The following is a 25084-nucleotide window of genomic DNA, read 5'->3' on the forward strand; positions in this document are numbered from 1 at the left end:
GTGCAACTTGGCGAGGTTGGCGTCGCTGGTCACGTTTGAAACTCGCAGCTCGGGAGGGGCAGTTCTTTCTTGCAGAAACTCGGCGAGATGCGATGGCGGTATCGCTACACTATAAACGGGAGGTATTCACATAGAGCATAACGCGGGAGATGTTCATTCAGGTCTGTGTTTGAGATGCGGATGCGACCTTTGTTTGCTCCATGTCGACGCCGGACTCCTTTAGTAGTGGCAGATATATGAGAATGAAAGATTATGCATGAAGATATGAAGTAAATGAACAATGACGGAAAGAAACAAAAGTAAATGAGAAAGACTGAAACCAAAGTCCCATAGCGCCTTAACACACCCTACCTACCTTTCATTGGGATCGTAAATCGTAATAGTTGCAGCAAAACATGTACGAACTAGAGTGTATTGTGGTAGAGACTAGTCACCGCCTATCAGCAAGCGACATCCTCTTCGTCATCATCTAGAGGTGGTAAAGTTCCAGCTGCAGCCCCGCCCATCAGAGAAGCAAGTTCGCTCCTGGGATCCTGGGTTCTCGGGAATATCTCGTCACCGATGAAGGTCCAAGACTCCTCAATTCCATCTAGGAAATCTTCAAGGCTCTCTTCATCAAGGGCATCACTTGAAGGATGACCAGCAGCGGTACGACGTAAGTAAGTGAGAGTTTTGGCATATTCTAGGTCCCGATATATGGACTGAATAGCCTTGGAAACGCCATCTTCCTATGGTATAAGTCAGTTATACACCGGCGATTCAAATATAATGAAAGGAGGAATGAAATGGGTGGTAAGGCATACCTGACGGATCCGTTCGCCAATTTGTTTAGCCTTTATAATCATGCGCTGGCTATTAGTAGCTTCCCATAACGCTCTGGTGAAGGCAACAACATTCAATTTCTTCATACACAAACCAACTCCAAGATCGTGTACGCGGGTGCCAAAGAAGAACTGGTCTCCAAAAAAAGGTTTCACAATAGTAGGTACCCCAGCTCTAAGGCTGGCTCCAGTTGTTCCGGCCCCGCCGTGATGCGCAACAGCGTCAACTTGGGAGAATAACCAGTCGTGGGGTGCGGCATCAATTTGGTGAATCTCTGGGGGAAGTTCAATTTCCACTTGTGAACTCTTTGGGTCTCCATGCCTATCTGACCAGCCTTTGGACAAGATACATCGTACACCAGTCTTTCGTACAGACTCGACCACTGTTTTCGTCATGGCTGCAGGGTCAGAGACGACTATTGATCCGAACCCAATGTATACCAGTTTCTTTTTGTCGGCCTTTGCCTTGGCAATAAATGCTACAAGGTCTTCTGGTGGAGTCCAATCCGACGCTGCGTTCAAAAACCAGTAGCCAGTCACACGTACCCACTCTAGATAGTCTGTGGGAGGCGGTACGACCGAAGGGGAGAAATTATAAAGGAAAGGAACTTTATCTGGCTGCATCTTGTCGAGGCTTGTAGGCTGCAGGCCAAGCTGCTTCTTTCTCCATCTATTGACTTGTCCAGAAATAGCCTTCCAAAATAAGGCGTCAAACACTGCATAAGTAAGTCTATTATACGTCCCTCCTAGATTGCGGTCCGGGACAGCAAATGCGTGGGGATATACTGCTGTCTTTGTCCAGGGCATAGTGAAGGCACGGAAGTAGGGGATCCCCAAGGCTTCGGCGACGTGAATACCAGCCATAGCACTTGGGGATTCTATGAGGATATCGGAATTCTGGCAGCCCTTCCAAGACGAAGAAAGAAGATCGTCTATCCATCCGCGGAAGTTTGTGGTTGCTTCCCTCAAGAACGCATATGTAAACATGCCATGATCAACACATATTCTCATAAGTTCTGCCGGATCGCCATCGATAGGAGCAAAGTCAATACCATGCTCTCTTATCCAGCTCTCAAACTCCTTGTGAGTTGCGATGCGGGGCTTGTGCCCTTCTTCTAGCAAGCCCTTGCAGAGTGAAATATATGGCTGAACATCACCACGAGAACCGATAGTAAGGCAGGTTATTCGCAGTGGTTCTGTTGGTTTGAAGTTGATAATAGACGCGGAGTTATCGTCAAAGAACATGGGAGCGTTATCTTGGGATAAGTTAGATATGGAGGATTTGAGAGTTTGGACATCGAAGTCATGGGTGGTGCTATCAACAGGTGCAGACCCGCTAGTGCTGGTAGTTTCCGTTGTGGCAGGTTCATTTTCACTGCCTCCGTTGCTTTTACTCCGCCGACGACCGCTTACTTGGTCATATAGTTGCTGAATCTCTTCCTCTGTTTCTGGCGGGAAAGCGGTAGGAAGGTCTTGCTGGCCCTGGTGGGCTAGAAGCTCACAGAGCCTCCAAAACGCTTTCGACATCTTGCTATCAGATATTACAAACGGACCAAATGCACGGTAGACGATATTATTCGAAGGGAGAGAGGGAAGAGGGACGTTCTGAAACAAGCAAGATATTATAGGGCGCTTAAGATCTCTCGGTATCACGGGCCACATAGTAGGATGGGTTCCATAACTGCGGTAGAATAAAAGTAGTTGTTAGGTAGTTAAGAAAGATACTTGGTGTACTGTATTGGATAGACGTAGATATCACAGCGTTAGTGGTGCAGGCTGTACTGGTTGTTGGTCGTAGGTGATGGTTAAAGAGAAGTTGAAGTTGAAGTTGAAGTTGAGAGGAAAAGTTGCGGCTCTCTGACGTTATCCACTTCTAGCTATCCCAAAGCAGAAACCTACATGTGTCACATGTTTGCAGTCACATGTTCCGAAAGTCAGCAAAGTCACGGAAAAGGCGTTTTTTTCTTTCTCTTTGTAAGGAAGACCAAAGGAAAAAAGGTCAGCAAGCAAGGTCACTTTCCACGGATTTACAAGAGACATGACCCAACGGGGCGCTGTTGGAAGAATCGGCGATTTCATATGCTGGAGTTACGCTCCACCTCGCCCCTAACTAACTAGTCCGATGGGGAAACAACCTTAAAAAACACCAGACGTTGTCAGCCGTTGAGTGTTATAGAACACCGGACAAGGCATACAGACGGCGTGGTGGAATGCCAGTTATACCGAAGCCCAACTAACAAACAAATAGCGAGAGAATCAAAAGTGAGGTGCGCATCTTGGCTCAGTGCATCTCTCTTTTCACCAACCGAGGATCCGGACTACGGAACCAACCGGCCAGGTTCTACGAATACAAGAGATAAGGAACGAAACTAGGATTAACAATATTACGCCATGCCGAAAGCGCCGTTGCAAGCATCCAAAAAGAAAGAAAGACGATGAAAGCTAGCCAGAAACTTCGACAACGGCCCTAATGAGGATCTCCTTCCAAAATATTCATCTTTGGATCAAAGTCTTCCGTCCACTGGGAAACCATCAGAGCAGCGACGTTCATTCCAGAAAGAGAGCTCGTCTCCATGGTTGAGATCAGGCTTTCGATCCCACTAGTGTACCATAGGTTCGGAGCTAGCTGGATGTCTTCGAATGTCACCCGCGGGTATAGCACAGGATATGAGTGCCACACTTTCTCATGGCTCCAGCTGATGTCTGACTTTGAAAAATCTGTGATCGATCCATTTGTCGGCCCCTCTAGTCCCAGAATGCCTGATAGGAACATTGCGTTCAGTGGTTCGGGAGAGAAGATCTTGTAAACATAGTGATCTGGGACATCAGCCTTTTGTTTCGCTGGCGGCTGCACCTTGCGAAGAGTACTTATACTCCAAAATCCAGTAGGCCCAACCCCATCACGGCGAGATCCCAGGTTAAGGCCCTTGGGTAAGGTGGTGAGAACGGTTTCAGGCACCGTGGCACTAAGTGGGAGGTTGAAGTATTTAGGAGACAGTCTATGAGGCGATGAGAAGAGAGTGACATGTAGCTTGACATAAGGGATTTCATCCGGCTTATTGAGAGTAGGCTCGAGCTCAATATTCGAGAACTGAAGTGGAGCGGCTATCACGACATTGTCGAACACTTCTTCCTCTGTTGTGTTGGTCTTTGTATTATAGGAGATGGTGTAGGCGCTATTGTCTCGATTTTTCAAGCTTGTAACTTTAGATCCAAGTTTCAAGACAGCCTTGGATGCTTCTGCCATACCACGAAATATCTGCCAGTTTCCTCCCCGGACTGAGACCGCACCTTGCGCTGCCATGCATACCATGGTCTCCAGCCCATGTATGAGAGGAAGGTTTTGGCCATAGTTCACGCGAGTACTTGCTTGAATTACCTCTCTCGAGAATGTTTCTGATATGTGGTTGTCCTTCAAGAACTCTGCTCCCGTGGCCCAGGTTGACTCGATCAGCCCACTACTTCGTGCGGCCTCAGAAAGATTCTTCCATGGAAATAGCGGGTATCGGTATAATTTCAGAAACTTGCCAATTGTGGACTTCATTAAATCTTGGGTTCTCATTGGAGCCCATCCGTACTTCCAGAGAAGTTGCACAATGTTCCACCATCTGTAGTTGCCCTCTCTCTGCTGAAATACGAATTTACTTCCATCCCATACACCCAAACTGTCCGTTGCCTCCTTTGGTCGGGTATCTCCGGCACCTTGGATTGTGAGGCCAAAGTTCTTTGCAGCTTTCATGAGATTTCTATTCACCTCGACAAATATCGATGCCCCCAGCTCTATGGGTAGGGATGGATCATCGAAGACATCAACGGTGGTTGATCGTCCACCAACATATGACGATTGTTCGAATATCGTGATGTTTATGGGAACGGAGAAGTAATCGGCATAAGTTCGGAGATAGTAAGCTGCAGACGTCCCTCCAGACCCAGCACCTTGTAGATAATTAGCATGGGGATTGCTTTAAAGGGTTTCACTATCCATTTTCATACCGATTACTGCAACCATTTTTGGTTTCTTGGAGGCGACTGGTGTCTCTGCTCCTAATGGTTGCTGCACTTCCTGCGACAAGACGAAGTTTGACAGCAGGAGCAAATAGAAAACAACGGTAAAGCGGATGGTATGCATGGTGATTTGTTTGCGGTTCCGACCAATTCAACTGATGACCAAAATGTAGACAGATAAACGAGGGCTACTTCTGCAGGTGTCGGGCGTTGTCACACCGGATTTTTGCACAAGCGAGTTGTCGATCAGAATATGCAGGCAAACATCAAGGGTAGGGCAGCTCAAAGCATAGTGGATGCCTGTATATCTGCAATGGCTGCAGTGAACTGTGGAGTTCCCCTTGTCACAAGCACAGCACTGAGGTAGAAGAAAGGAAGCCACAGTAGCAATATCGGCAGGAAGGTAGCAAGTACTCTCCGTACAACGAACGCTGCTTCAGCCCTGTACCACAGCTTTTCGAGTGCTGTTAAACTAAATGCTCTGCGGCACACAGCGATGCATTTATATCACCTTGTTGATGCACGACGGTCGAGCAATATGCATGTATCCGGATATGTTGGTTCGCCTGCACAGGACAAAGCATGAGTTATTTATAGCGGGTGAGAGCTAGCGCACTTTATAGGATCGACACGGCGAGGAGATAGACGATGGATGGCTGCATACTTATATTCGTCTGTACACACATACTAATGCGGTAGCCCGTGTCTGGGCTGAACGCTGACCTTGCTGTTGGTTGAAACCGATACCGCGATACAGAAAGAAACAGCCCCGTCTCAGGGGGGCACCGTATCTCAGAAAACGACGAAAGGACGCCACCAAATAATAATATATATACTCATGCCATTGTAAATAGATGCCCCATATCCGTTTCAAGGGGTTAGTGGAAGTTGGAAGTAGAATTAACATAATTTAAGTAAGTCTATATAGTTAAACATGGTTCCACTTCTTTTGTTGATGATATCAGAACATCTCGAGGGACAACACACAGATGCAAAGCGAGTGAAATAGATATCTGCTATTTCTAACCAGAAATATTCTAATTGTTAGATCGAATAGTCAAACATCAGAAGAGCTTCCAACTAGCTAATAAAATAAACAAAATATAAATATGATTAGTTATTTCCTTATCGCTATGATCACGTGAGTCACCGATAAACAATTTTTGATTCTCACAAGATAAAAAAGTTTTGTATAAGATAGAAAGATAGAGAAGTGAATCTCTCGCAGCGGGAAGAAACATGGATCCTTACGATAGTGACTCATCTGGCATAGATGAAGAACTTGATGACTACACCGAAACAGGTGTTCTTCTTGGATATGCTTCTAAGGAAGAGCTCAGTGATACTATAAGCCACTTAGGTGGATGGCCGGTGAGTATACCCCAATTCTCTATATCTCTCCTCTCAGTGGCCTATTTGCCCTCTGTCCATCATTATACAGGGCTTACTTATGCGCAACGTTTGAACGATATAATTAGAAAAGCTGCATTGCTAACGGCACACACTTTTTTATCTTATCAGACATGGCTTGACCCCGCGACCCCTCCTCCAGGAGATTTCGCCAAATGCAAGATTTGCAATGACCCGATGCCCCTTATCCTACAACTAAATGGAGACCTACCCGAACACTTTGCGCACGATGAGAGATGGCTGTATATATTCGGTTGCGTGAGGAGAACATGTAGTCGCAAAAAGGGAAGCGTACGCGCATTGCGCGCCGTGAAGAGACATAAAACCGTCGAAGACAGAGAAAAAGTATTCGAAAAGCAAAAGGAAGAAGCGCAAAATAAACCGAAACGAGATCTGGGGGCTGATCTTTTCGGCGTGAAACCAACTTCCAGCACGTCAGGAAACTCCAATCCCTTTTCAACTGGCGCAGGAACCAGTGGTGCCAACCCATTCGCTTCACTGCCTACATCATCACTTGCGGCAGTAGTACCGCAAAAGCCAGAAGAGGAGAAGCTCCCCGAAACATTCGCGCAGAAAGCACGCATTTCATCTCCTATGCAACCATCCACCAAACCCGCAGGACCACAAGCTCCCTGGCCAGAACAGTCTGCTTTCCCACCACCATTTCCACATTACTTCTTCGACGCCGAATATGAAGCTCTCTCCAAGGTAGAGGAGACAAAACTTCCATCCAATGTACAGATAGATACCCTCGAGACAGAAAACGACCCCGCATCATCTTCAGGCAAAAAGGAGTCGGAAAAGGACCTCTTCGAATCCGCCATGGACAAGTCGTTTATTCGCTTTTCCACGCGCCTGGAACATAACCCAGAACAAGTACTTAGATATGAATTCCGCGGAACGCCACTATTATACTCGACGAGTGATGAAGTGGGTAAGTTATTCGCTTCTTCTGAGGGACAGTCGAATGCGAAAGTGCAGACCAGTGGTGGAGGGAAGAGTAGCATTCCACGGTGTGAGTCGTGCGGCGGGGATCGTGTATTTGAGCTACAGCTTGTACCGCATGCAATTGCTGTTCTTGAGGAAGGGATGGAAGGAATTGGTCTGGGACCGAAGGATGATTTGGGTATGGAGTGGGGGACTATTATATTGGGTGTTTGTGCGGCGGACTGTGCACCTGAAAAGATAGGGGAGGCTGGATGGCGGGAGGAATGGGTTGGTGTGCAGTGGGAAGAAAGGCTAGTGTCTAAATAGAAGAATTGGGAAAAAAAGGTAGATAGAAACTGGAAACGATTGAAAGACATGATTGTTTTGATTTTGTTTAGTCTAGCCGTTAAATAAAAGCCATTAAAAGACGTAACGTGGGTAAAAAAAGTAACCCTTTTAACAACATAGGTATCTATTTGAAGAGGTGAATGAAAGGGGAGGGGAAGAGGGGAATAGAATCAAGCGGGCTGCTCAAAGCCCCTCCTAATAACTCTTCCAAACATCTCAATCCCGACCTTCTCACCCTTAACCTCTCCTCGAGCCTCGTTCTCCTTATTCCTCGGGACCCTAACAATAACGTTCTTCGCATCACCGGGCCCTGAGGCACCGCTCTTATCAACTTCCCACCCACATACATCTACAGCGAATTTCTCCAAAGTATCCAACCCCTTAACATCTAGCCAATCCATCAACATCTCCGCACTAATTTCACGGAAGGCTTTTCCAACTTCTACCGCGATACGTACACGAATCAGCTCTTCGAAACCCGCAACATCGGCAGTTAGGTCCGCGTAGAGATCATCTGAGTTTAGGGTGGACCAGAAGAGGGAATATTGGGCTGATTCAAGCAGTGTAGAGAGACGAGCGAGTTTCTGGACTGACTCGACGAAATCTGCTGTTTGGATGGGGAGGGTGGAGGATGGGCCTTGGGCGGGGGCAGAAGAGCTGAACGGCTGAGTGTATGCTGGGAGGAGGGCGAGGGAGAGAGAGAAGGCGGGGGAGGGGAAGACCGTGAGGGCCTTGACTAGGATATTGGTTGTGGTTTCGATGTTGAGGAGGTGTGGGTTAAATTGGTAACTGTTGTCCTTTGTTAGAGTGGTCTGATAGCGTATGTCTCTCAAAGTGGTGCAAGAAAACAGGTGAATTGAATGTTTTAATCATATTAAAAGTTCTCCCCATGTATACCAATGGTATGGTCGTGTTAATAGGAAACGTTTATAGGTAAATAATCATTTCAAACGAGTGTATTTCGGGCAGATCGAAAGTAAAAGGAAAAGAGAAAGAACGTACAGTTTCAATAACGCTAGATTGGCATAGCAGTCAAACGTCCTGTCCTCGCACTGCTGTACAATGTAATCTTGGAAAACAGTCGTTGTCTCGGGGTTATATCTGTCGAGTCCATTTAAAATAGCGTCCATGTGCGGCGGCCGCGTCTTGCATTTATCAAACGACGTCGACATTGTGAAGATTTAACTATTATATTATCCCACAAGAAGTGTGCAGTTCTGTGTCCCTCTTCGCTAACGGGGTAGAACTAAAAACGGGTATAAAGTCAGATGTAAGGAGTCCACCACAAGGATAAACAGTGACTCTCGAGTGAAGGATTAGGTAGATGTGTAGAAGTTGTATTGTACTTTGTATGTGTGAAGTTGATGTTTTTCACTCTGAGATATTTTTTGTGGCTTTCTGTCTCTTTTTGGAATGTTTCTCCGTCCCGCTTAGTCATCTTATACATCTAAACATCTTGAAGGAGGACGAAGAGCAATTGAGCGAGAGTCAAGGTCTTTCGAGTCGATGTTACTAGTCAATTACAAGACTTGCTCATGCTACTCTACAGACATCGACGTTAATATTATAGATTGCACATGTAAAGTCACAAGCCAACAAGTGTGAATAACAAAGCGGCATCACGTGAAGACTTCGGCTCACTGAAAATTCTGACTTTGGCCAAAAATAAGTAACGTTTGATAATTTAATATCAGATGCAAATTGCCATCTGGCCTGTCCTGTTCAACTACAGAAGATTGGAACTGTTGAATCCACAACTTGCACGGGATGTAAAAGAAGGTATTAAATATATTTATTTGCTCAAGGGAGTACGGAGGTAATTAGATAAAAAGGCAGTGAGTAGAAGTGGGTAAAGTAAAGCACAAAACGACTCGACACACGCCGCAGCACGACGGTGGAGAAGGCAATGAAGAGAAGAAAAGAACAGGATAAGCTAACTTGGGTCCCCGCCCTAAGAAGTAGAAGTGAAAAGTAGAAAGGAGAAAGCGGAAAGAAAGGAAAAGAAAAGAGGATATCAAGGTCGAGCCGAAGAACTTGCCGGTCCGTGAAGCCGTAGAGAAAAGAGAAAAGAAAAGAGATCTATCGGGAGAGAGGAACACGAAGAAGAAGAAGAAAAGCACAAAGCCGAGTCGCTGGTCCGTAAAAACACCCTGGATGAAGAAGCAGAAAGAAGAAAAGAGAAATAAAAGCCAGAGGGTATCGAAACCCGTGCACCAGCCCTTGCCGATATTGCCCCGTCTAAGAACTGAGAAAAGAAAAAAGAAAAAGAGGAAAAGCCGTTGGACTCGTTGCGTGTTGTAGCGCAGTAGTTTGAGAGAGGGCGGGGGGGAGAGAGACGAGCGAGGCGGAGAAGATGAGAAGAGAAAAAGAAAAGAAATCAACCGATCGAGCTTTTTGGTTTTGGTTTTTTTTTTCCTTTCTCCCCACGGCTGGACTTTTTAGCGATGGTGAAGATGCATGTTAGGCGTTGGTCCTCATGCGGAAAGCGAGAGTGTGAATGGCGGGGATGCATGAGGGATTAATGGCGGTGATATAAGTATGTGTGTGTGTCTATGGGTTGGGTATGTCTGGTATCGATCAGGTTCATTACGTCGTAAAGGCGGCTTCTGGTGATGTTGGTAGCGGGTGGGTCGAGACCATGTCGAGGATGCATAGTAAGAACAGGGGTATAAAGGGGAACGCCGTGACTGGTTTCAGATCGGCCATCGTAACAAGGGATGGGATTTGGCAGAGCCCGACCGGGTGGCAGCGGTGACATTGTGGTACATCTGGGGGGAGGGAGGAGAAGAAGAAAGAGGGAGAAAGTGGAAAAAGAAAACATCCACGAGTCAAGGCCTGGTCGAAGTCGGGGGTGAAACAGGGCGGGATAGTCGGCCGAGGGGGAGGGAAGGGAAGGGACCAGGGTAGGTAGGTAAACAAGGAACAGGCCTACGCAACCATCTTCCTTCGTCGAGAGATGGGAATTGGCTTTGGTACCGATGTAGACATCTGTAGCTGCGAGAACTGCTTTGCGAAGGATGCAGCTCCGATGGCGGTGGCGGAGCGGTCGTGGTCGATGCTGCTGCGATCACTTCCGGTGCTGCCGGTGCCTCTCAATCGGTCTGAAGACGACCGACCGGTGTAATCATCGTACATGTCTGCATGGTGGCTGTCGGAGGGAGAAATGAACATGGCGCTGAGCTGCTGTAGCAAGGCAACGAATTGAGCATGTAGTTCAGCAAAGATGTATTCGTTCCCCACGATCTCGATCAGGTTGCGGGCGCGAACCTGACCTACTCTTCTGGGGTGGCCGTCTGGGTCGAGGGCTCTTCCAGTCAAGAAGGATGATATAGGCGTGTAATTGCGTCCAGAAGGAGCATGTGTTGATGCGGTTGTAGGCACAGCAGGGTAGCCATGTTCACGAACCTTTTCACCCTCCTGGAACTTCTCTGCCGCGCTGACGATGTTGTTTGCGATACGGGCAAACGTACGCCAGATGAGTGGGCTAGCTTTGAAGGTGCGGCCAGCATCTTTGCCTGCGAGAGCGACTAGGGCGTAACTTCGACGCTTTCCGCGTGCCATGGGGTCAGGCAGACGGAAGACGTAGGCAACCGTGTATCCGGCAGACGAATCACCAAAGGATAGAGGGCCAGAGGAGAGGCCGCGGGGCAGCAGTTCGCAGGAGAGGGTGCGGATGGAGGCGCGGCGGAGGAGGGAGTAGTCATCTGGGTTGGCAGGTCCGCGCATGGACAAATAGGTGACTACGTGGGTGTGACAGGAGGAATCCGAAGAATAAGACGAGTGTACTGATGCAGGTGAATAATAATTGTTGCCGTTGCCGTTGCTGCTGCTGTTGTGGTGATGCGAGGACGAAGAGACCGGGGTGGAAGAGCAGGTATAATCGTCGTCCTGGTCGTAGTGGTGATCTGCATGGCTGCCTCGACAGGCATAGACGACCTCCCTCGAGCGTAGAACAGGGCTGCTGTGGTATCCGTGGTCCTCGCGTGAGCCATTGGCGTCCAGGGGAAGCTGTCTACTGACATCCTCGGGCAGCTTGAGTCTACAGCTGGCGCAAGTATCTCCGTCCGCACCACCACCACCACCAAGCCGAGCCGCCGACTTTTTCTCGGGTCCAGTTACACCAGACACTCCTCCTGCAGCCTTGAGATTCTTCTCGCTGGCAAACCAAGGATGGTCTTCTATGCGCGGTGCAGTCACAGGGGCCGAAGCAGGCGGGGTGGCGAGGGGCTCGATGGCGGATGTGGTGACGCAGCGGACTGACGAGGGGGAAGAACTGAGGTCTGGCGCCGCAGTGGCCGTGACCGGAGCATGACGGGCGTCTCGTACGTGGATAGACGATGAAGACGAGGGTGAAGAAGGCGATCCGTCTGGCGAGGAGACGGGCGAGTCCGGGGAACACTGCTGACAGGGGGTGGGCAGTATCTGGGAGCAGAGAATGGAGGTCGGGCCATGCACTTCGCAGAAGTGTGTCAGGGAGAGCTAATCTGTCAGCAAGTACACCCTTTTAAGATAATATAGATATAGAATATATACATTGCAGACAGTGTATACAATTGTAGATGTACTTACAATGAAATCCATAGCTAGGGTGACGAGACGGGGAGGACGGTTAGTGTCAGGAGAGACGAGAGGAGAGAGTCAGGGTCGCCCTGGCGCGAAGAGACATGCTTCGACGTCGACGAGGACTGTCGATAGATGATATCGTTGACGGTGACGATATCGTGAGAAACTGCTTCGAGAAGTCAGAGGGAGTAAGAAGAAGAAAAAGCGTCCATACATATATTATTATTATTTTCCAAAACAAGCGAACTTTAAAGTAACATCGAAACCCAAAAACTCAAAAAAAAAATAAGATTAAAGCTTGCGGTATAAAAAAAATAAAAAATAAAAAAATAAAAAAATAAAAAGGAAAAAAGAAGAAGAAATTGAAACCCTTTTTTGCTTTTTCCTCTTGTCTTTTTTCTTCTTCTTCTTCGTCTTTCTTCCCTGCAAATCCCTCGGGAATTTTACCCTTTTATTTCCTTCACGGCCTTTCTCTGCTCGTGCGACGCTGACTTCTTTCGGCTGCGACGTCGGTCTGGCGGTACATGGGAGTGAGTAATATGTATGTAGGGCGTCTATGGAGCAGTGGTTAGTGGTATCAGAAGATGCAGCGCCGTTGAGGCTTCTTCTCTTTTACCATATCTTTGTCCGCCCTTTTAATGCCTCGCCTATCAAGTTGCGGTCTTTACTAAGACCTCAATTACTTCTTGTCTCTCCGCGGCTTCTTCGTCCCTTTTTTTTTTGGCTGGCGGGGCAGGGCTTCTTAGTAGGGCGTCTTATAAGACTCTCCCACCTCAGGGGACATCCTTACCACTCGATCACGCAACTCTCGAGTTTTTCTCTGCTTTCTCTTCTTTTCTCTTCACCTTCTTTTCGTCGTCTCCATCTTCTCCGTCTTGCTTCGATATACAAAGTGTTTATGTGTATTGAATGTATGTATTATTTGTATTATGATGACAGTACGCGTGACTTTCCCGGGGCCATGGTTCAGTGCCAAGCCTCGGTATATTATGTAAGCTACGTTACATCCACAGAAGCAGATGGTCGATGGTAGATGAAGGTAGATATATATTATAGATAGAAGACGATAGATAGAGAGAGAGTGTGTGTGTGTGAGGGGATAGATACATGAAGATGCCCATAGAAAGGAGACTGCCTGGCTTCCCTTCCAGCCGGCTTCTAGGGCGTCGCTAGTCCTTCTTGTCGCTGCCCAAGGGGAAGTAAGTCCACCCATCCACTATGGCTGCGACCTCCTCCTGGGCCCGAACCAGCGTTTCATCCTTTGCCTCCTTTTTACTCTTTTACTCTCCCTCTGTGTGCGTCTTCGGAGGACTCGGACATGGCTGCTCGTTCTCGTCTCAGGCAGCTCAACGGTCTCGTGTGGCACCTCGGTCGTCCCGGACATCTTCCTCATACGGTATATACTATGTAATGTATATATGAATACAGGTCCACCGTGGGTTCGTCAGCCTGTGGGATACCGTTGCAGTCGAGTGGACAAGGCAACACGCGAGCTCTTGCCAGCCCGTCCGTCTCTCTTCCACTTCTGTTCTCTCCGCCCTGCGATCTAGTCCCGGCCAGAAGTGCGAAAACAGGGCAGAGACCGAGCTTACCTGCTTATATGGGAGTGGCAAGTTGGTGATCTCGCTGATCAGAGTACTTGTATACATATATACTTCTCTGTTCTTTGCATGTATAGAGATGTTAGCATGGTATGCAGATATCAGATAAAGTCGTATTCGCACATGCATGGCCAGCTCTTCGCCTGTCTAGATCTCATGTATCATGATGTACGGACAATCGCCGTTGAGAACCCAAGGGACAAGACATGGGCTAGGGTTGCACGGCAACTCAACGACTCACCTCTTACTAATACCCATACATGGTGCATATACATATATTAATCGAGCATATACATATGTATGTATATATGTATAGCTGCGGCTCAAGGATGCAGAGATGGACTCTGTAATTCCCCGGACGACGATCCCATTCGTCCATGGACCAGCCGTTCACCGCTCTTTCTATCGTGTTCCAATAGCGGGCGAGAGAGCGACTCTTCTTCCTGGTCTCTCTTCTCTCTGTCGCTCTCCCTCCAGGCAACCCGCAGTAGCGTCATCATACATGCACACGAACCATACTTCATCACCCATCATAGTATATACATAGTATATACATATAGAGAGTGAGTAGAGATCGCATTTTAGTATGCATGGCACTGGCGTGAACGCTCCTTCATTGGGCTGATGTCTCCCTTCCATCCATGGAACCCCCTGGCCTTGCATGTCCAGCGGTTATCTGCATCCCATACTACTGTCACTTAATATATGTTGACTGCTGCGTAATACAAAACAAACACACACTGGACTTACATCAATACATCCGCCAGAGACGAGAGAAAAAAAGGAAAGTTGCCGAATCCCTGACCCCTGTCTCGCACTTGAGTCATACAAACCCGTTTAAAGGAGGAAAAAGAAATACAAAACGTGAAGGAATATTGTTTTTTTGTTTCTTCTGCTTGCTTCTGCCCCATGGGGGAGAAATGTGATGTCCCAATCGCTTGGAGTAGAGAGATGCGGATGCACCACCATCTGGTCCTGATAGAAAAAAGGGGTGGGATAGTCTTAAATAGTGTGCATACGGGAAGGACGGGGAGCAGCGGGAGCGTCAATCCGAAAGATGGATGCGATGTGAGCTGTCATTAGTCTCTCTCTTTTCTCGTTCCCATCTCTCATCTTGCGACCTTCATCGTGTTCAAGGCTCAAGATCGTGAAGAGACGCGGCGTTGTGATGCATCCGGCAGACGACGCCCTCTACTTTTCTTTGCTTTTTCTCCCTTTTTTTCGGACGGTTCTGCTATACGGATCCTCTTCCGGTCGTTTCTTTTATATAATAGCCATTCACATACTCCGTATACTGGAGCACTTAGATAATAGCCACGGGCCATGTTTATAACAAGACGTCAAGGTTCTCGTTTTCGGCTATTGAGCCCAGGTATGTGTATACCTGCCGTATACTTTGGAGGTATACTTATGGCTGTCAAATGTATCTATATTATCACATCGTATACATATACGGCCTGCGTTTCATCCTGTCCTGGACGAACCGTTCGCCATGGTTTGGACATGGGGATGCGTTCTCGATTTACTCTGGCATGCACGATTCACTTACTTCTCGTTGCTACATAGCACTTATCTTATGCATGTGCAGTGATCTTGTCACCGCAGCCCCTGTATGTATGTATATGCTATGTACGTATGCTCTTACATGTGTCCCGTCCCGGCAATCGTTCAGCCTCGATGACATGGTCTGCTCCCGTTGGCTGTCCGACCAGACGGTGAGCGGGAGCATATGACACATTATTACATACATCCCATACTATATATCTTGATATAAGTAAGTATTAGAAATAAAGCTGGGATGAAGGGGTAGGAAAAAAACCCCAAGGGTAGGCTTGTTTATTTCCCAACTTGCATGCATCAAATATCTACTCATGTAGCGGTAAAAAAGAATTATCACCATTCTTGCTCACTCCCGCTGCTGGAGTCTGCAGAATATGCTATCTTCCGTAGCTTCCACATCTTATTCGACTTGGTGGTGTGAGAGGTAGCGGTAGATTCTGCCTTGGAGGCGCCCGATGCATGCATCCATGGCACTTCTCCTGCCCGACGTAACCGCTCCTTCACTCTACCTTGATAAATATAACGCTCCCTCTCTTGAGTCGAGCGACTCTCTGGCTTCTGCTGCTGCTTTAGCCTTTGCTGTAACTGTGGTAATTGCCTGTGCGCCCATCGAGCGGCAAAGTATTCTTCGCCAATTGCCCAGTCTGGATTGTCGAGACGTCCTCGCACAAGCACGATTTGATGTCCGCGTTCCAACGCATCGCGCACAGCCGTAGATCGGATGGGCGAGATAAGCTCGATGGTCTCGGAGGCCGTGTCGACTGATCGGATAAGGGCTAGGCCCAGGGAGTAGGATAGTTCGGGGTCCAGAGGCGCGCATGTCCCATTGCCGCTGAAGAGATAAGGGAGGTTCTCTCTCTCGGTGCGGTGTAGGCAGGGATGAGTTTGTTTATCGGTGCTGCTGGGTGGTGAGCCTACTGTGCTACCTTCACCCTCAGCCGCGTCGGATATACTATCCCGATCGGACACGGTCGAGAATGAAGACGAAGACTTGATGGCATCGGCACGCTCGATTGCCACGACTCCTACTATCGATCCATCCAATAGATTTAGTATATGCTCCTTATCGTGAGGGTAGCCCACTATCATTACACCGAGTATGCCTTGGCTGCTGCCCGAGTAGTTCACCTTGATTGTGCGTGTCTGGCACAGAGGAGTGGCAGACCAGTATGGTTTAGAAGACGACGAACAAGCATCTTGCATGTGAAAATAAGAGACCATCTGCATAGTTCTTAGCTGGCCACTGGATCGAGATGCATACTCTGTTGGCTGGGATGGCAGGGTCGAGAACGGTATGCCGAATTCTTTCGCCACAGATTGGAGCGGCCAAGCCACTTCCTCCGGCCCTGTTTCGCTCGTATACACTACATCGGAGAGTCCAAGCGTTTCCAAGAACCGGGTTAGGATTTCTAGGCCCTTCCCAAATATCCATCCGGGGTAGTTGATGATAAGCGGACACTGGGGATAACTTTCAAGAAACCTCCCATAATGGTCTAGAAGGTTCATGGCACACTGGACGTAGTGGTCGGAATCGTCCTTGGGGGAGCTGCCGCCGATATGATGTGATCGGATGATTGAGCCGTCTCCTGAACCGAGCGAGGGATGCGACAAGGGCGGCCCCAGTACTGGGGCGCGTAGATGGGCTAGATAGACGTGGCCCATCGGCGAGAACTCTGGTTGCCCGGGGTCCAGGTCAAGGAAGGCAACGCCGTCTTCGTTCGCCAATTTGCTGGCATCGTCGGGTGAGGGACTGAGCAGATGGTTCAGCAGGTATCTGTTGAACGTCGACTTGCCTGATCCTCCAGGCCCGCAGGTAAGCACTCGTAGATACTCGGCGCGTCGAGAAAGCTGTTTGATCATCACGCTCCATTTCTTATCTAGATGGAGAGGACGAAGATGCCGTTTATAAGGATCGTCAGAGGATGAATTTAACTATCCAAATATTGGTCAACCATGCTTTCATAAGTGGATGTTCCGGGCACAACTCACAATGGAAAATGAGGCTTTCTCGAGGTCCAAAGGGTTCCTCCGGACAGTTGATTCTCTCTGGCCATTCCATATCCGATAGTACAAGTTAGATATTCGACTGAGCTGAGGTAGGCCATCTTGGACGGAGATGAGCTCGACTTCAGCATATCCGTCGGGCCCGGATACAGATTTTATAACTGGCAAAGAGTGTGTAGAGGGCGCATAAACCCTGTGTACTATAGGACTTGGGTATAGCTTCGCTCCCATCACGCTCACCACCCCTCGTTTTACCCAGATATCATACTGGCCAACGATTGCTAATGTCTATCGACTCAATCAGTACTCTGTATTCGCCGGAGGGGTAATGTACCAGTCTCGTACCGTCTTTAGCTTTAGCCGTAGACAGACAGCATCTTCTCTAGTATATACAACACTGTCACGGGTGATGCGTCCCTTGGATAGTAAGAAATTCTCCTGTGGCTCAGAAATTAATGCAGGCAAATTGCTGTATACTGGCATCAGTATTTTGTAACCATTGATCGTGGTAGGTGTAATATACCTCTCTTCACGGCCATCCTCCCTCGGAGACTGGCTTTTATTGTCATCCTCTACCGCATATTCATCATCGTCCTGGCTAGTGCCTATGTCTACTGCCTCGACCTCTATCCCATTCCGGGAAGTGTGTGTAGGTTCTCGTGAAATTCCGGTTTGCTTCTGGGGTATCGACGATGAGGAAGCCTTTGCCCGTTTTGAAGAAGATTTTCCTGTCGATTTGGGCTCTATTGTGCCGGCAGCTGGTTTTTCGACCGTACTGTTAGCTTGTCGGGCTCTTCGAGCTGCAATCGCACTGATGGGTGCTGCTATAGGTGTTGTTAGCAAAACTGTCTGAATCAAAGTACCGCAGTTATGTCAATTACCTGGCTGCGATTGCCCTGAGGCTCTTCGTTTCATTATTCAAATAAATTCCCCTGTTACATTAATATTAATGAGCGTTGGTTTTTTTTCCCTTCATATTTGATAAGTTTATTTTTTTATCTTATCGGCTTAGATGTGGCCCGTGCTCGGTGCCAAAAAAAAAGTTTTCTTGAGCTTCGAAAAAGCGATTTGAAGATATCAAACATTGTCTTTTTTTCCTGGGCGATATAACGACTACAGACGCTCTTTTGTTTCATTTTTTCTTAGACGGGCTATACCAATTCCTACTTATGAGTTTGTAGTTTTCCTAACGTCTGACCTCTCACGATCTTTGAATTCGCTCGATACAATATGAAAGCGCCGTTGAGCAAAGAAATAGTTTCGGACAGTTCAAGTTCAGAGAGCGAGGAGGAATCGCGGCTTACGAGACAGGATAAGCCAAAGAAAAGCAAAAAGGCCATCGAGACAACAGAGGAATCGAGTATTCCCAGCTCGGGAGAGTCTTCAAGGGGCTCAACTGGTACAGAAGATGAAGATTCAGAATCAGCATCACCTGCGGAACCTGTACCACCTCCCTCTAGTAAAAAGAAGGTGACGATACAAGAGGAGTATGCAATTGATCTGCGAGCTTTACTAGGGTGCTGTTGGCTAACGACCTAACAATAGGAATACAATTGCCCCTCTACCATCTAAAGCATTTAAGCCTCCACCAGGATTCCAGTTCATGCAGAAATCTTCCTCCCAGCCCAGCGATATATCACAGCTTCTCTCCAACCTTGACGGCAAGCAGTTATGGCATATAACAGCCCCCATGGGAGTTCCGGTATCGTCGATAGAGAGCCTTGCTGTGAATGCCATCTCAGGTGGAGAGCCAGTCCTGACACACAAGGGAACTGCCTACCGACTACAGGAGAACCAGCTAGGGGCCGAGAAGCAGAAATCGCTGCTTATTCCAGGTAAGGATGGTAATGTCTACCGCCGGCAAAGACGCCCTGTCTCCAGAACATACCGTCTCGAGCAGGTCGTCAGTATCCCACACGGAGATAACTTCCATGCCAACGGATCCGTGGACATATCAGCCTTGACGAAAAGGCCACCAAAGCAGCCCCAAAATCTACGAATGCGCTACAAGCCGTTTGGGTCGGCAGATCAGCTTCCAGAAACAATTGGGTTAAGCGACAGCGAGCCAGAGCCAGAGGACAAGCAGTTCAAAGTGCCCAAGGGAGCCGATATAGATCGAAAGCACAAGAAGAGAAAGCAGGATATCGAGGGCGATGAAGAGCCAGCCAGTTCGGCGCGAGAGAGCCCGAAGAAGAGACAGTCTCTTCCGATACGGGAAGACGGCGAGCAGAAGAAGCAGAAGAAGTCCAAGAAGAGCATAGAAGGCAGACAAAAGGCAGACAGCCCTGAAGCCCAAAAGAAAAACAGCAAGAAAAAACACAGAGACGAGATTGATGAAGAGCGAAAAGTACGCAAGGAAGAGAAGCGGCGGAAGAGACAGTCGGAAGCTATGTAAATATAACGGCCCAAATAGGACATGCAAAACCATATACCTTTTCTCCGGTCCATGTACACACCGATTGCTCCGTATATATCTGCTCCGGTTACTACCCACCCCTATATTCATCCCATTTATATATTTATTCTGTTGATATACTCACTGAATCTTCCGACCCCAGCGAATAATTGAGATGAGCTAAAGCAGGAAGCCAAAAAAAAAAAAAAAAAAAAAAAAAAAAAAAAAGCCACCACCCCCACCGAACTTTTCTTCCGGCCAAAAATAAAAACCTTCCGAGAAAATCTCTTCAACAACAACAACAACCAAGCAACTTGAATATACAGAGCCAGGACTGGTTGCTGCCTAGGGATTGACAAGGAAGCCTATACGAAGAAGAATCAGATTCATCATGTCTACCTACGCCCTCTCTCAGGCTCATCGTGAGGTAAGTGAAGCTACCCCTCCAACTCCAGGTCAAGGGATGCGGAACTGACAATGTCAACAGCAAATGGAAAAATCCCTTGTGGACTCTGATCCAGAGATCGCCGAGATCATGGTACGTCTGTCGTCTTCCGTATTGTGACTTTACTGGTACATTCGGCGAGATTTAACAATGAGGAAACAGGAAAAAGAGATCAAGCGTCAACGGGAATCCATCCTTCTCATTGCCTCTGAGAATGTGACCTCGCGAGCTGTCTTCGATGCTCTGGGCTCCCCCATGTCGAACAAGTATTCAGAGGGATACCCTGGAGCCCGTTACTATGGCGGAAACCAGCACATTGACTCCCTCGAGCTTACCTGCCAGCGCAGAGCTCTCAAGGCTTTCAACCTGGACCCCGAGAAATGGGGAGTCAACGTCCAGTGTCTCAGTGGAAGCCCTGCCAATCTCCAGGTCTACCAGGCCTTGATGAGACCTCATGACAGACTCATGGGTTTGGACCTGCCACACGGCGGCCATCTGAGTCACGGTTATCAGACTCCTACTAAGAAGTATGTTATATACACTGAATTTGGAGAACCCAAAAAAAAAGAACATTAACATTCGATGATTGATAGAATCTCTGCTGTCTCCACTTACTTTGAGACTTTCCCATACCAGGTCAACCTCGAGACTGGCATAATTGACTATGACTTGCTTGAGTCCAATGCTAAGCTCTACAGACCAAAGTGTCTTGTTGCCGGTACTTCTGCCTACTGCCGTCTTATCGACTATGCCAGAATGAGGAAGATTGCCGACTCCGTTGGTGCCTATCTCATTGTCGACATGGCTCACATTTCCGGCCTCATTGCTGCCGGTGTCATTCCATCTCCATTTGAACACGCCGATGTTGTTACCACCACTACCCACAAGTCTCTCCGTGGACCCCGAGGAGCCATGATCTTCTTCCGCAAGGGCGTTAGAAGCACCGATAAGAACGGTAAGGAGATCATGTATGACCTCGAGAACCCAATCAACTTCTCCGTCTTCCCCGGCCATCAGGGTGGCCCCCACAACCACACCATCACCGCCTTGGCCGTTGCCCTCAAGCAGGTCGATACCCCCGAGTTCAAGCAATACCAAGAACAAGTCCTCAAGAACGCCAAGGCTGTCGAGGAAGAGCTGAAGAAACTTGGACACACACTCGTTGCTGACGGAACTGACAGCCACATGGTCCTCCTCGACCTAAGGCCCAAGGGTCTCGATGGTGCTCGTGTTGAAGCCGTCCTCGAGCAAATCAACATTACCTGCAACAAGAACTCTATCCCAGGAGACAAGTCTGCCCTGACCCCATGCGGTCTCAGAATCGGCGCTCCGGCCATGAGCTCTCGTGGTATGGGCGAGGAAGATTTCAAGCGCATCACCCGCTACATCGACACCGCCATCAATATCTGCAAGGATGTCCAGAGCAAGCTGCCCAAGGAGGCCAACAAGCTCAAGGACTTCAAGGCCAAGGTCGCCGATGACTCCGTCAAGGAAATTGTTGAGCTCAGAAAGGAGATCGCCGAATGGGCCAGCACTTTCCCTCTCCCAGTCTAAAATGCCATCAATCTCCTCTCCTTAAATTTCCTTTATTCCCCTTTGATGTCATGACCCGGTGCATTGCTTCGTCTGGAAAAGAAGAAAAAATGGGTAAAAAAAGCGATGAATTTTCAACCTTTATGTGCAAACACGATTTTTTTTGGGAGCGATGACCGGTGAATCTACGTGTTATGGATCTTCAACAAGCAATCCATGGTGTTTTTGGTGGGACGATATCAACTTCATTTCTTGGTTCATTAATATATTTCCTTGTGTTCTGGCAGATTGCCTCAGTTTCATCTGTACATTCAACTATTTCGATGACAGCCATGTCTCATCACTGGCTGCCTTAGTCCCAAAACTTCTGGCTCATTATGAAAATATGTATGACTTTTGACCATCAACCGCTTCGATTCATTGTCATCTCGTAAAACACAAATTGGTATCGTAACAATCGCTAATAATCGTACATCACCGTTTCATAAAGAAAAAAAAAAAAAAGGACTGACGCCGTCATATGCCGCCCACAAGCTTCTCACTCCTCACTCTAAACTCATCCATAACTCCCTTAAGTTTCGCAATCCTCCTTTCTAACTGCTGAATCTCCTCTTCCTGCTCAGCAATCGTTCGGTCTATATCCGGCAACTCCTCAACAGCGTTCCTCGCCTTTTGAATTCGTATCTTGACCGCACTAGCTCCTGTAAGCAACGACTTCGGATCCAGGCCATCCAGTGACGCGATCCCACCGCCGGGTGTCTGTTCCGTAGATTGAGAGAGGCCTGATTCCCCCGGCTGGCCTGTAGCAAAGCTGGTCGATGGGTTTGAAAGGAGACGAGCCAAGAGCGCGTGAAGAGGCGGGAGGATATCAAATGTCTGTGGAGGAGGGAATGTAGGTGCGACTTTTGGATCGGAGGTGGCCTCGTCCTGTTGTGACGGAGGTGGTTGGATGTTTGGCGTATTAGGATGTGTGGAGGAGACGCCGGGAGTTTTGCGCGTTGGAGTGGCATGCGCTGAGGACGGTTGGACGGACATTATTATTAATATTATTATCACTGAAGGATCTCATGAAGCTGTTTTCAACATCGACAGCCAACGGAGGAGTTGATCCTCCGTAGTAAGAGAAGGGCTGGCGAAAAGGGCTTGCGGGAAGAGAAGAAGATGACGTCGTTGCGGTGTTTTTTTTTTTTTTTTTCTTTGGGGGCAGAAAAGATGTTCCGGCGACAGCAAAAGAAAAAAAAGCCCCTCTATAACGCCCCGCCAAAAACAAGAGATTCCCTCATTATAGAGATTCTTCCACCTTCTCTGCGCTGATACAGGTTGATACGGGCTGATAGCATTGGTTGTTCTGGCCTCTTACCGCCCAATTGTTGTCTGTTCACTCTATAAATCATGGCCAAGGTAGAGAACAAGGCGGTTCTGAGTACGTTCTATCTACTATGCTGACGGACCAGATATGAACGTCAATACGATTTGTTCAAGAGCATTTACTAACCGGTGGTTGATATTAGTTGTTATCGATGGCTGGGGTATTCCTGGTCGTGATTCCCCCAAGGATGGAGATGCCATTGCTGCTGCTGAGACTCCGGTGATGTCTGGCTTTGCAGCAGAGGGATCAAAGACCGCCCAAGGATACACTGAGATCGATGCTTCTTCTACCGCTGTTGGTCTTCCAGAAGGGCTCATGGGAAATAGTGAGGTCGGCCATTTGAACATCGGTGCAGGACGAGTGGTGTGGCAGGACGTGGTCCGCATCGACCAGACCTTGAAGAATGGGAAGCTGAACCAAGTAGAGAACATCGTCAAGTCATTCCAGACTGCAAAGGATGGGAACGGACGACTGCATCTCCTTGGACTCATCTCCGATGGTGGAGTGCATTCTCATATCAACCACCTGTTTGGCTTGCTCCAGGTAGCAAAGGAGATGGGTGTACCAAAGGTGTTTATCCACTTCTTTGGCGATGGACGAGACACAGATCCAAAGAGCGCTGCTGGATACATGGAACAGCTGTTGCAGAAGACCAAGGAGCTAGGTATTGGCGAACTGGCTACGGTAGTAGGCCGGTACTATGCCATGGACCGGGATAAACGATGGGACCGTATCGAGATTGCCATGAAGGGTATCGTTTCCGGAGAGGGTGAGGAAAGTGCCGATGCGGTCAAAACAATAAAGGAGAGGTATGGGAAGAGTGAGAATGATGAGTTCTTGAAACCTATCATTGTTGGTGGCCAGGACCGCAGAGTTCAAGGTAAGCACTGTATAAACCAACACACTGGAGAGTATATTAGACGCTAATATGCCGTAAATAGACAACGATACTCTTTTCTTCTTCAACTACCGCTCAGACCGTGTTAGAGAAATAACTCAGCTCTTGGGAGATATAGACCGGTCTCCAAAGCCAGACTTCCCCTACCCCAAGAACATCTCTCTCACCACTATGACCAGATACAAGACCGATTACCCCTTCCCAGTTGCTTTTGCCCCTCAACACATGGGTAACGTCTTAGCTGAGTGGTTGAGTAAGAAACAGCTTAAGCAATGCCACATTGCAGAGACTGAGAAGTATGCTCACGTCACCTTCTTCTTCAACGGAGGTGTTGAGAAACAGTTTGAAGGTGAAGACCGAGAAATGATCCCATCTCCAAAAGTGGCAACCTATGACCTTGACCCTAAGATGAGCGCACAGCCAGTTGGAGAAAAACTTGCTGAAAGAATTGCTGATAACAAGTATGAATTCTTGATGAACAACTTCGCTCCCCCAGATATGGTTGGCCACACTGGTGTTTATGAAGCTGCTATTAAGGGCGTTGCTGCCACGGATGCTGCTATCGGTTGCGTCTATGAAGCTTGCAAGAAACACGGATACATCCTGTTTGTCACTGCTGATCACGGGTAAGTGCTCGAACATGAAGTCGTTTGCCTATTTGTAATATCGTCAAACTGACCCCTCGCTCTCCAGAAACGCCGAGGAGATGAAGAACGCAGATGGAAGCCCAAAGACTTCCCATACTACCAACTTGGTTCCATTCGTCATGGCAAACGCACCCGAAGGATGGAGCCTGAAGAAATCGGGCGGCGTCCTTGGTGACGTTGCTCCCACCGTTCTTGATGTCATGGGTATTGAGAAACCAGAGGAAATGGATGGCTCTAGTTTGCTTGTCAGAGCATAGATAAGGTCACTAGATTTTAGTTGGGTTTAAATATGGAGTGAGTAGTTAGCTCAGGATTAGGATGTAAACGGAAGCCGTCAGGACAAGGGTTGGAAAGTTGTAAATATAGAAATATCAGGTTGATCCATTCATAGAATGAGTTTCTGTCTTCCTAGTGCGTCTTATAAAAAGAAAAGGAATATTAATATGTTGGTTTCTTGAGGCTCTGCCTCATTATTTCTTAATTTGATAGTGCCGGCCCTGCCCAGCAGGAACAGGAATATTTGCCACCATAGGGAATGGTTGTACCCAGTGCTATGCT

General features: G+C 48.0%; 10 protein-coding genes across 10 annotated transcripts; 4 read left to right on the plus strand and 6 right to left on the minus strand.

Annotated features, from left to right (window-relative positions):
- Positions 1-440: 440 nt before the first annotated feature.
- Positions 441-2493, minus strand: MCYG_03386 (Atg26p; the record flags this gene model as incomplete). Its single annotated transcript, XM_002847834.1, has 2 exons — positions 441-728; positions 804-2493. 2 exons carry the CDS (start codon positions 2481-2483, stop codon positions 441-443), a joined length of 1968 nt encoding a protein of 655 aa, XP_002847880.1.
- Positions 2494-3288: 795 nt separating this feature from the next.
- On the minus strand, positions 3289-4950 carry MCYG_03387 (prenylcysteine oxidase; the record flags this gene model as incomplete). The annotated part of the gene is made up of 2 exons (XM_002847835.1): positions 3289-4757; positions 4815-4950. The coding sequence occupies 2 exons, from the start codon at positions 4948-4950 to the stop codon at positions 3289-3291; spliced, it is 1605 nt and encodes a 534-aa protein (XP_002847881.1).
- A 1115-nt stretch (positions 4951-6065) lies between these two features.
- MCYG_03388 (conserved hypothetical protein) lies at positions 6066-7490 on the plus strand (the record flags this gene model as incomplete). The annotated part of the gene is made up of 2 exons (XM_002847836.1): positions 6066-6197; positions 6348-7490. The coding sequence occupies 2 exons, from the start codon at positions 6066-6068 to the stop codon at positions 7488-7490; spliced, it is 1275 nt and encodes a 424-aa protein (XP_002847882.1).
- A 191-nt stretch (positions 7491-7681) lies between these two features.
- On the minus strand, positions 7682-8801 carry MCYG_03389 (conserved hypothetical protein; the record flags this gene model as incomplete). The annotated part of the gene is made up of 2 exons (XM_002847837.1): positions 7682-8300; positions 8514-8801. The coding sequence occupies 2 exons, from the start codon at positions 8681-8683 to the stop codon at positions 7682-7684; spliced, it is 789 nt and encodes a 262-aa protein (XP_002847883.1).
- A 1638-nt stretch (positions 8802-10439) lies between these two features.
- MCYG_03390 (conserved hypothetical protein) lies at positions 10440-12092 on the minus strand (the record flags this gene model as incomplete). The annotated part of the gene is made up of 2 exons (XM_002847838.1): positions 10440-11990; positions 12081-12092. 2 exons carry the CDS (start codon positions 12090-12092, stop codon positions 10440-10442), a joined length of 1563 nt encoding a protein of 520 aa, XP_002847884.1.
- A 3208-nt stretch (positions 12093-15300) lies between these two features.
- MCYG_03391 (conserved hypothetical protein) lies at positions 15301-18154 on the minus strand (the record flags this gene model as incomplete). Its single annotated transcript, XM_002847839.1, has 6 exons — positions 15301-15431; positions 15586-17167; positions 17225-17527; positions 17585-17708; positions 17763-18063; positions 18121-18154. 6 exons carry the CDS (start codon positions 18152-18154, stop codon positions 15301-15303), a joined length of 2475 nt encoding a protein of 824 aa, XP_002847885.1.
- A 315-nt stretch (positions 18155-18469) lies between these two features.
- On the plus strand, positions 18470-19634 carry MCYG_03392 (conserved hypothetical protein; the record flags this gene model as incomplete). Its single annotated transcript, XM_002847840.1, has 2 exons — positions 18470-18726; positions 18785-19634. The coding sequence occupies 2 exons, from the start codon at positions 18470-18472 to the stop codon at positions 19632-19634; spliced, it is 1107 nt and encodes a 368-aa protein (XP_002847886.1).
- Positions 19635-20025: 391 nt separating this feature from the next.
- Positions 20026-21633, plus strand: MCYG_03393 (serine hydroxymethyltransferase; the record flags this gene model as incomplete). The annotated part of the gene is made up of 4 exons (XM_002847841.1): positions 20026-20061; positions 20122-20172; positions 20242-20606; positions 20673-21633. 4 exons carry the CDS (start codon positions 20026-20028, stop codon positions 21631-21633), a joined length of 1413 nt encoding a protein of 470 aa, XP_002847887.1.
- A 495-nt stretch (positions 21634-22128) lies between these two features.
- Positions 22129-22647, minus strand: MCYG_03394 (conserved hypothetical protein; the record flags this gene model as incomplete). Its single annotated transcript, XM_002847842.1, has 1 exon — positions 22129-22647. One exon carries the CDS (start codon positions 22645-22647, stop codon positions 22129-22131), a length of 519 nt encoding a protein of 172 aa, XP_002847888.1.
- A 357-nt stretch (positions 22648-23004) lies between these two features.
- MCYG_03395 (2,3-bisphosphoglycerate-independent phosphoglycerate mutase) lies at positions 23005-24783 on the plus strand (the record flags this gene model as incomplete). The annotated part of the gene is made up of 4 exons (XM_002847843.1): positions 23005-23035; positions 23124-23861; positions 23923-24505; positions 24573-24783. The coding sequence occupies 4 exons, from the start codon at positions 23005-23007 to the stop codon at positions 24781-24783; spliced, it is 1563 nt and encodes a 520-aa protein (XP_002847889.1).
- Positions 24784-25084: the final 301 nt, after the last annotated feature.

This window comes from Microsporum canis, genomic scaffold (assembly GCF_000151145.1).
Source record: "Microsporum canis CBS 113480 supercont1.3 genomic scaffold, whole genome shotgun sequence".
NCBI classification, from domain to species: domain Eukaryota; kingdom Fungi; phylum Ascomycota; class Eurotiomycetes; order Onygenales; family Arthrodermataceae; genus Microsporum; species Microsporum canis.